An 11,113-nucleotide genomic window follows, 5' to 3' on the forward strand; every position below is an offset into this window, starting at 1 on the left:
CTGCAGACATATAAACTATTATATAATAAGCTTTTTCTCATTCTTATATGTCTTCTTCTTGGGTCATATATATTATACAACCGACTACATAAATATTACCAAATTAGTATTGACTATTCAATTCATTTTTGTATTTATGCTTTTAAATTAAATCTTAAGGAACTTATCCTATATTTTATTAATCAAGAACCCACCAACCTGAAATTTGTAAGATTTTTTTTTTTTTTTTTTTTTTTAAATAAGAGTGGTTATTGTAAACATTTGAAGTGAAATTGTCACTATTTTGACCATACATCATAAAAATACTTATATTTTTACCAATCCGAAGAGGAAGTAATAATATATTTTCATAATTAGTTCAATATATTTATATTTTTTATATGAACAATACTACATTTACAACTTAATTTCATAAACTTTCTCTCATAACTATGACGAAACAGCTCGCAATGGGTTTCATTTACCTAATAATAGGTCCCACCTATCCAATGACGAACTGTCACTTTGAAATTGTGAGATAATTTATTATGAGTCAATCTTTATTATTCATTTAAAGAGTTAATTGAGGCCGATAGACTTTAGAAGTAGTTAGAGGAATTTCCAAATCAGTACGGATTTTAATTTATCGATTCATTGCTAGCATCAATAATACATAATTTTATTATAAATATAAATAAGAAGAAAATTGATAAAATACTGTTCATGGTGATACGAGGTGCGCATAATGGTTTAAGAAAGAGGAGGCATTGCTATGACCATTCACCTAAACTGAAAACTACCTGTCTTCAATCACAATAATGCCCCATTTAGCTCTTGTGAACTTCAAATTTTTGCTGAATTACCAAAGTTTGATGCAAGATCCTGATTTTTGGGAAGACAATATTATAAAATATTAAAAGCAACGATAACTAAATCAATCTTTTCATGAAAGATTTCTTACTTATCTTTTCGCTGAAAATTTATATATATATCCCTAATATAGATATGAAAATTTATGAGAAAAGTATGTAAATTTGAAATAAGGCCCACCTATATTACTACTACGGAAATGTATTAAATTAATGTTATTATATTTATATAAATGTGTGTAATTATGCTCTTGATGAATGGAAGCGGATAAAGAATTCTGAATTCTTTCATAATGGATGAGCACATTTAGTGAGAAAATCAGCATGAGAATCTGCACAAGAACGGGAAATAAGCTGGGTCTTGATCTGCTCAATAGGATTGCCTTTAATCTATAATAAATTAGGCTGTGTAGTCCAGGATTAGAAAAACATCTTGTACCAAACATCATCAGGGAGGATTTTAAGTTTATTGGGTTTAGAATATACTAAACTTCTAATAGCAATTATTAAGCTATCCACCTAAAAGTTTAAGCTTGTAAGTGAGGCCAACATATATTAGAGCAATAGAACCCCTTGCATCAAATTTGGATTTTTTTTATTTATTTAGTTTGTATGTAGGGATTCAAACTTGAGGCATTTAACTCTGATACCATGTTAAATTGTCATCCCACCTAAAAGCTTAACCCAATTTACTTAACTGCATGATTTACAATATTTTAGTGATACGTTGATTGTTTGGAAACATTATTGGAAGAATACTTTCAACATTTGTTTGTGAACTAATACACTGACCAACCATAATTTTTTTTTTTTTTATAAATAAAAAATCATTTGAACTCGTTTTAAAAACTTAAATTTGAAATTGTAGCATTTCCCTAACTCTTCAATGGAATGAAAAATAATGTTTTTGATTTTGTAGGTTCTTACAAGGGAATTCGAACTCTATATCTTGTGAGATCAAACTAAAATCTAACCCCTAGGCTAATGTCTTATGAAACTCACCCAAATAGCATCATTCCACTGTTTCAGACGGCCTACATAATGACACAAACTTACTTATTTTTTCCATTTATCACGATCATGTGTTTTCTAATTACCTAAAAGATTAGTCTATTGTAGACGTAAAAATCTACTGGTACGGAAGGAAGGATTGATCCTGTGAGGTTGAGGCCACTAGCAATCTGTTGTACCTGCACACGTAAAGAAACACGCGTGAAGCGACGAAAAACACCAGAATGGTGTTCGCCGTAGGCACTCCGACGCTCAAGTCAGCAAGACTGAAAGAGGCTAATATAGTGAGGGCTAGGGAGTAGAAAGGTTACCGAAAGTCTAGTCGGAGACTGTGACTACGACCGTGATGTGAAGCTCTCAAGTAGAAGCTTCGGGTGTGAAGGTGTATTGTCAATCCCCTTTGTGAGAGGGTTGACCTCTGTTTATATAGTGACTATCTGGTCTCCCAATCCTGGTGGGAGTAGGGAATCCTAATGTGACTCTGATACAAACCCTAGAAGAATTAGGGCCGTGATAGGCTGTCTTACCAGTGTCCGGATAGGAAGGTGATTCTGATTAGGAGATCAACTTTGAGTAGGAAAGTGTAAGTCGGGAAGGTGACCTTGAATAGGAGATTGCTCGGGAATAGGAAAATATTCTAAGGGCCATGGGCCCTGGATTTGCCCATGGGCCTAGGAAATGGGCCGGGATTAGGCTTGGCTTCTTCCTTGTCAGGCCCGTTTTCTTATTTGGGCCGAGGACGATTTTTGGCCCTAACATCTATTAAGTGATATTGTCTATCCACCCTTTTAAGCTCAAAACCATACCCGTGTCTATCCTTCACGAGGTAGCAACAATAGGCACGAACCGTATATTCTCTATTATGATTTCTAACTTTTGTTTTGATCATTTATATTTTGTTACTAATTAGAATATCACCAATGTATTTCAATGTTTCATATTCTTAAATATATTATCACATTTTGTGATTATATTCTTAAAAAAAAAAAGTGTAATTCTCATGATTAATATATAATTACCGTCCACTTAATCTCATTTATATCATAACGACATATTATACATGACAGAAATCAAGTAAGGTTGTTATGCGATATATCCATGGGGCATGAATTTGTGCCACATGTCTTGTGACTATACAAAAGGAGCACGAGCTCTCGTCCATGTGTTCTGTGATTATACATCTGCCCAGATCGCGTGTCACACCAAGAAGGAGTTACTTCATTTGTAAGGCCGTCATAGGTTGCTTCAATAGTAAGGTTCACGACTGAGTTGTCATCCAGGTTGCATGTTATTTCATGAGAGAACTATTTCACTAATAAGTCTCCAATAAGGGCAGCTTGTCAAGCCACATGTCGTGTGATGAGAGGGTTACTTCATGAGCAAAACACTCTTGTAACAGTATAAATAGAGGTCTCTCACCTCAAATAAGGAATCCTAGAATTTCATTTTCTCAATAGGTGGGAGCAATTGTCTCACTTAAGAGTAAATAACTTTTGTAAACACACTAAAAATATATTAGAAAAATAATAAGATGACAATAGGATTTGTGCTTTGTATCCAAACCACTTTAAAATATGTTTTTGTGTTCTTCTTATCTATTTACTCTTATTGTCATTATTTTTTCATTGGCTCAACATCATATTCTCTGTCTCAAACAAACCCTTGCTTGAAGATTCCCAAAAGCTTATGTACTTCTTGTTGGTGTCAGAAATCACAACAACAAAATCTATCTAGCTTATAATGTTACTACAAAAATTTGAAATGAGTAACATATAAGTTTTAATTTTTACTTTAATAAAAAAAAATTGAAAATTAAAATAAAATAAAATAAAAGAGAGAGAGAGAGAGAGAGAGAGAGAGAGAGGAAATGGGTAATTGCTGTGAAGGTTCCTTCTATTACTTGAAATAAAATTCATGTAAGATTGGTATCAATCAATTCAATCTTTCAACTTTTAGACAATAGGGTGTTGTTGTGTTGTGTTGCGTTGGACGCGCTCTGAATAAAAGTAAATGACAGCATATTTTAATTTGTGTACAACCATGGGTCACCATCAACTTTACTCACTGCTAAATCCTGTCCTATTTTTAGCAAAAACAGTCTCTTGTCAACTTTACTTATTACCTGAGACTTAAGACCTCTTCACCCATTGGATTTCTCCCTCCCTCTCTTTCTCTCTCTCTTTCTCTTTATCAACCAGTAGTTTAACTTCAGTTCTTTTAAAGAAGTTTTGATGGCTCTGATCTCTCATCATCATCTTTTTCCTTCTTCAAGTATCTTACTGTAACCATCCACCCGCTTGTAACTTCAGTCTTTCCACATTTCTTGCAGCTCTGTTTGTTTTTCTTTGCGCAAACTAATTAAAAGCTCCAATTATTCTTCTCTCTTCAATTTCATATCTTCTTCTTCTTCTTCTTCTTCTTCTTCTTTCGCTCATGAAATAGTATGGATTCCATGCAGAATCTACCTCTCAGATTTTCTACATGAAGATTTAGACTAGTGCTCAATATTTCACCATCATCAGCTCCAAGCTCACTAATTAGTAGCATAAGACCATCACTTCCACTGTTTTCTCCACACACCTCAAGAGTCAACTCTCTAGGGTTCTCTATAGCATCACGAGAAGCCAAATATTAGAGGAAAGAGCCCTAAAAAAAAGGCGAAGACCAACTCTAGCTTGCTAATATTATCACCAAATCTCATCTCATTTAAGATCTGGTCAAGAAAATTTCATTTTCTATGGATTTAGTTTCACCACCACCACCACCACCACACAGTGCGGGCTACTCAAGCCCCCCTCACGCGAACCCAATCGCCACCACACCAAACACTCCAAATAGCGCAAGCTCTCCATCGCCATCAAATTCCACAACTCCCACGACTCCAAGCCGCTATGAGAACCAAAAACGCCGAGACTGGAACACTTTCTGTCAGTATCTCCGCAACCACAGGCCCCCTCTTTCTCTCCCCATGTGTAGTGGCGCCCATGTCCTTGAGTTCCTCCGCTACTTGGACCAATTTGGGAAGACCAAAGTCCACAACCAGACTTGTCCTTTCTTTGGACTCCCGAACCCGCCTGCCCCCTGTCCATGCCCCCTCCGACAGGCGTGGGGGAGCCTCGATGCACTAATTGGGAGGCTCAGAGCGGCCTATGAGGAGCACGGAGGGAGACCTGAAGCGAACCCGTTTGGTGCAAGAGCCGTGAGGATTTATCTGAGGGAGGTTCGTGATTTTCAGGCCAAAGCGAGAGGCGTTAGCTATGAGAAGAAGCGAAAGAGGCCGAAACAGAAGGTAACAGTTACACCACCACCATCTGATTCTGGTTCAAATGGGTGAAAAATAATGAAAAAAAAAAAAAATGTTTTAAGTAAACTAAAATGAATAACAACAGAGACCCGGTTATGTCTTGCGTTAATACTTTGCTTTATAAGTAATGTATAGGGATGTTTTTACTTATTTTGTGTTGTTTTTGCAAGTTTCATTTTAGGTGTCTTGAATGTACTTTGATTTGCTTATTGCTATAAATTACGAATTATGTTTTCGCTATTTGGGTACCTTCAAAATGATATTGCTCTTTCAGAGGACTGTTGAAGTAGCTGAAAATGTAGTACAAATTAATGAGTGCAGCAAGTGATGATATTACTCTTTCTTCTAGTTTTTAACTTTCTCTTTATATACTGATAGTGATAAAATTCCCTCTCGTTTCTGTCCAAACAAAATATACAAATAGAAAATCCGAAATTGATACATACATAATATACATATATTATCAGAATACAAGAAAGATATGCATGTAGATTTTGTCTTCCACATTGTGAAAGCCATCGAGCTCGCTACAAGCTCAATTATGATTAAGAAAGGCTTTTATAATTATAAATTTATAACACTTATACTTTTATTTGAAACAAAGCAATTGCTAGGAGCTAGCAGACATTGTGAATGTTTCACGAACATGGAAACTACAATCTGATCTCTCTCTTCCGTTTTAATTAAATAATTGTTTAGAATTTATTCCAATAAAATATGTGTCTAACGAGGGACAAAATATAGGAGAGGTGGACACTCACGAGCCTTTGAAAGGTGAAGCCGGTTGGTGTAGTAATCTAAAGATAATCTCAACAGATCTATTATTAGGCAAAAAGACAAAACCTAGATTTATCTTTTCTAATATTGATGCCAGCTAAATGTATGTAAAGTAATTAATATATTGCATAGAGGAGGGTGGTTTTATATATGTAAATTGGAATATTATTGGGAGATTTGAGAGGCTATTTCCTAATCCACTTGGGCGACAAGCTTTAATTTGACATGATTAATTAATTAATGATATTAATTAATTTTTTATTAGTTGGTATGAAGTTGGATTGTCCTTTTGGGACTATCTGATTTGGTGTCACCTTTGAAGGATTCACTATTAAAATATTCAAAAGCTTCAAGAAGGAATTTAACAAAATAAATAAAAGCTGTTGATACGATGAGTATATATATGTATGTAGAGCCTGATGATGATATAAGAAATTATGCTCTGCAGTACCTTGAGTGAATCTGTGGAGTTTGTGTGATTAATTCAACTGTTCAAGAATCAAAGCTAAGGATTTGATAGCACAACTAATATATAATTAATTGGCTTAAATATCTGACTTAGTAGTTTAAGATGATTTGTATGTCTTTTGGATGTCTTAAAATCTTCTAGTTATTTAATTTACTTATTGGTATTGGCTTGATTCTATGCTTCCAGGACATTAAATAAAGGGTATGATATATTCTTTAAATATTCTCTTACTTTAAGAAGCAATTGTGCTTAATCATAATTAGCAAATCTAGACCTGCTCGACTAATTGGTCTGGTTTGTTTGGAGTCTGTGTGCTCTTGTTTGGAGCCCACATCCGTTTCTCTTTTCTGTTTGGTTTGAGCCTGTGAGCTCCGTTAGGGCACTTGTGTCCATCTCCCTCCTTTGTTTGGAGCCTGCATGCTTCCTTTTGGGCTGATGCTCTCATCCTTTTGTCTAAAAAGATGGGCACATCTGTTTTGGTCTTCTTTAAACCTCTTCTGAGGGCATGCCCCTAGTTTGATGTATAGTTTTTCTTCTTTTAAGAAAATTTATCCTTTCCAAAAAAGAAAAAAAAAAAATTATTAATCATAATTATTCAGTGTGAAAATTCTATTTTATAATCTGTCAATATGTAACTGCCTCTTTAGCTATATATGCAATTAATGGATCATATGAGCATTATACTTTGAAAGATGATCCTTGAACATATATTATTCATTTACCATTTATTTATTTTGGTTCATTGAGATTTGATTTTGAAGGTATTATTTTGAGGCACTACATGAAGAGATTATGTTGAATCCTTGAATGTGCTTATATTCTTGATTCTGATATATATGATCTAATTGTATAGAGGCATTTGCATATATATATAAAATTGTACAGAGGTGTGTGTGTGTGAGAAAAATTAAGTTTCATGATTTTTATCTGTATAACTATAATCTCAAACAATTTATATGTCGCTATGTCTAGATCGAGGCTCAGTTGTTTTCTGATACAAATTGGATATTATATAAAAAGAGAAAAGAGAAAAGAGAAAAGAGGAATAAAAAACACATGATATTCTTCATGTGTTCTTGTTTCCAGATGTGAATATCCTTTCTTTTTTCTTTTTTCAGTGAACCTTGTTGGAGAACTCAATTAAGTGTGACCTTTACAGAGTCAAAACATCATCAGAGACTACCCTAAAATGTCTCTGTGATGCATTACAAAGTACCCAAATATTAGAGTTGTATTGTATGGCATTTCTACTTCTGGTAAAGTCTAAAAGTTGTTTCAAGAATAAAGTGAATATGCTTTTCCCAATTTCTCTGGTGGTTTTTCTCTCGATGTCCCACCCCAGGCCTCAATCTTAAACAAAATTATATATATGGCATTCCAGGGAAACTTGCTCTTAAAAACTCAATAGACTTGTGGATCTTGCATTTAAGTTTCATTAACTGGAAATAAAATTATTCAAGATCGATTTTCAAGTGGGCTGATTATAAATGCTCCAGATGTACTCAAAAATTTAATAATCCAAAATGTTAGTGGTTGAGAAAATGGATGTGATGTTCCAACTTCTAAAAGCTGTACTGATTTATAGTGGATATTGACTTCATGTCTTTCTAGAGAAAAATATTAGAAAGAGTAATGAATGTTTTTGAGACATATGCATGTACCTGAGGTAGCTAGCTATAGTTTTCTTCTGGTTCTCTTTCGAACAATGTGATGCAATTCAAAAGCAACAGTGAAATTGCTTTTGAATTGCATAATATTTACCTAGATAAATTATTGAGATCTTATTATCATATAATATTTTACCTAAACTTTCTAGGGTTTATATATTTTTTTTTTTCGTATTTTTGTGTATTAACTACAAGCTTAAATTAGTTTTACAATTTTGCATCCTTAAATGAGCACTAATAGAATTGGTTTACCAAAATCGCATTATTCTTTTTGGGTAACACTATATTTGCAATCTAATCTCACAAACTTTTTTTTTCACAATCTTGATGTTTTTCTCACAGTGAGTTTCGTCTACCCAATAATGGGTCTTGCTTGCTTAATTGTGAGTTGTCATGTTAGGATTGTGAGAGAAAGTTTGTAAGATTGGGTTGTGAGTCTATCTTTATTGATTCCTCTTTTATCCTTTCTAGTGGAGATTGTATTACAAATTAAATGTTATTGTAAGGTTTTATCTTCTTCTATGTTCCAAATTTTTTAGTGTTTCCTGGTACTTAATCCTAACTAATGTTTTGTGATGCAGTCGGTCTTCCATGAAGTTGCTTTCTAAGACAAACTTCAAATGATCACATGCAAATAAATTCTCCATAATATAATGTTAGAAATTCATTTTTCGAAAGGTGGTTAGGAATTTATCCGATAAATTCTGCTGGAAACAATTAATTCTAAAATTTAGGAATGCTAGAAGCCCAATTATATACACTAAGTTTTACGTAATTAATTATTTTTGAAAAAAAAAATTTGTCAAATCGAAACCAAAAATTGAACTTCGTATTTTTCAGATTTGATAATGCATCTCTAAAAAGTTTCTTAAGAACGAAAATACAATTTGATAATAGTATTTTTTTTTGTTTTTGTTTTTAAAAAGTAACAGATGTTATCTCGAAAATTTCAGCATTGTGTGTTATTTTTGTTACACACTGCATTGCTGGCAAATAGAGTGTATGTTCAATTTATAAGGTTTTTGGTCTCCATAACTAAGTAGATTTGTTTCAGGTGAAGAAGGCTTGTGTAAAACCTAAAAGCATCTTTGTTGGTGTTATCTACTTAGTTAGGGATGGTGTGGTGTGACCAACTCATGAGCATAAGGATGTCGGGGAATCCCCATCCCCACCCTGCGGGGATGGGATGATCTTTGTCCTAGCCCCGTATGCGGATTTTGAATTCCCAGTATGACTTTGATGATTTTTTTTTTAAATGGTTACAAAACTATATTATGTTAATTATTATCTATCAAAATTAAAAATACTTACAAGATTGATAACACTCTTTTGTCATAATCAAATATGGTAAGCATAACACAATTATTTTATTAATTACCTGTTAATTTGGAAGTTTAAATAATGAGAAATTATTAATATAATTAGAGATGCATCATACATCAAGCTTTCGTAATTTGTAATTTTGTAAAGCATTGAATAAAAATAAAATATTTAATGTAATATTAATTTTTTTTATTAAAGAAACCAATAATATGTATAACAAAGTAACAATAAGAATTAAGAAATATAATAAAAAGAATAAAACATAAGTAAATGAATTAAACTATCATCTATAAGAGTATAAGTTAATATTATTCATACCATTTCATCTCAAGGTACTTTTATTCCACAAGTAAAATATATAATAATAAATTTAAGATAACAATCACAAATTTTGATACATAACTTAAAATATATATTCTTAAATATAAAATATAATAAACGAAAAAAATTTTAAATTTTTAATTGCCTACCCTTGTCCTCACCCCGTCCTTGGAGTCGGGGAATTACCTAGTGCCCCATCCTTGACCCCATTGCCTACTATTTTGGGGAGTACGGGGTGGGTCAAACGCCCATCCCTAGTTAGGGATGGTGTAGTGTGACCATCTCATGAGCATAAGGTGGGGACTTTTCACATTTTACATTGCTAGCGAGAAGAGTTTGTCATAACTCATACTGCTAGTGAATAGAGCATGGGTAGCATGGGTTCACTATTTTATAAAAGCTTGGGTGAGCATACCCCATACTCTAGCAAGGAGAGTTATCCCACGTTGCTGCGAACGAAACTAGGTTCTTTTCATGAAGCTTGGATTCCCATAACTTATTATATGGGGTTCATAAAGCTTGGTTTTTCACAACTTATTAGACGAGGAGTTTGTCACATCACACATAGTTGGCGAATGAAGTTTGTTCAATTCTATTTTTAAAGCTTGAGTCTTCAAAATTAACTTGATGCGTTTTAGGTCAAGGATGCTAGTGTCCCTTTAACTAATTAGCTGGATTGTTGAGTGAAGGACACTTGTGTAGAAGCTAAAAGTAAACTCGATCTATAAAAACTGGATCTATTCTATTTTCAATTCTTTGAACATAGATAGTATTGATGCATCTTTTATACAAAAGGAAATGTTGATGCTAATGAAAATTAAAATATTAAAATACTTAAGATATCTAGAGAATTTTCAAAGTTCTTGCAATATAATATATAATTTTTGGGTCTCGTTAAATAAGTAGATGTTGTTTTGGGTCAATAATAGTTGCATTAAGTCCTAAAACAATCCATTCATATTAGGTTAAAAATGGATAATATCTACTTAATTGAGCTTAAGCTATTACAATTAGTATAAAAGATGACTCGCCATTCAATGATATAGTGCATTATGATTTAATGAGGACTTAAGCTTCATAAGGTGTAGAGTTTGTTACCTCTTACTAGGCTTGCAATCGAACCGAACACAAACAAACAGCCCCGTTCGAAGCTCGTTCGATAAGCATGAAGGGGTGTTCGATTTCGTGTTTGAACTCGAACGAACACAGGATGATTGTTCGTGTTCGTTCGATTAACAAAATGTAAGTTTGTGATCGTTCAACTAACTCGTAAATACCTGTTTGAATAACTCATTCGATAACTTGTAAATACATGTTCGAATAACTCGTTTGTATACCTATTCGAATAAAAAATATACACCAACTTTCCAATTCATGCTCTAAAAAACAAATA

The 11,113-nt window shown here is 33.3% G+C and overlaps 1 protein-coding gene across 1 annotated transcript; it reads left to right on the plus strand.

Annotated features, from left to right (window-relative positions):
* Positions 1-3,993: 3,993 nt before the first annotated feature.
* Positions 3,994-5,486, plus strand: LOC116140573 (protein LIGHT-DEPENDENT SHORT HYPOCOTYLS 1-like). The gene has a single exon (XM_031426192.1). The coding sequence runs from the start codon at positions 4,597-4,599 to the stop codon at positions 5,191-5,193; it is 597 nt and encodes a 198-aa protein (XP_031282052.1). The 5' UTR covers positions 3,994-4,596; the 3' UTR covers positions 5,194-5,486.
* The last annotated feature ends 5,627 nt before the right edge of the window (positions 5,487-11,113 follow it).

The sequence above is a fragment of the Pistacia vera genome, unplaced genomic scaffold (assembly GCF_008641045.1).
Source record: "Pistacia vera cultivar Batoury unplaced genomic scaffold, PisVer_v2 Contig374, whole genome shotgun sequence".
In the NCBI taxonomy this organism is placed as follows: domain Eukaryota; kingdom Viridiplantae; phylum Streptophyta; class Magnoliopsida; order Sapindales; family Anacardiaceae; genus Pistacia; species Pistacia vera.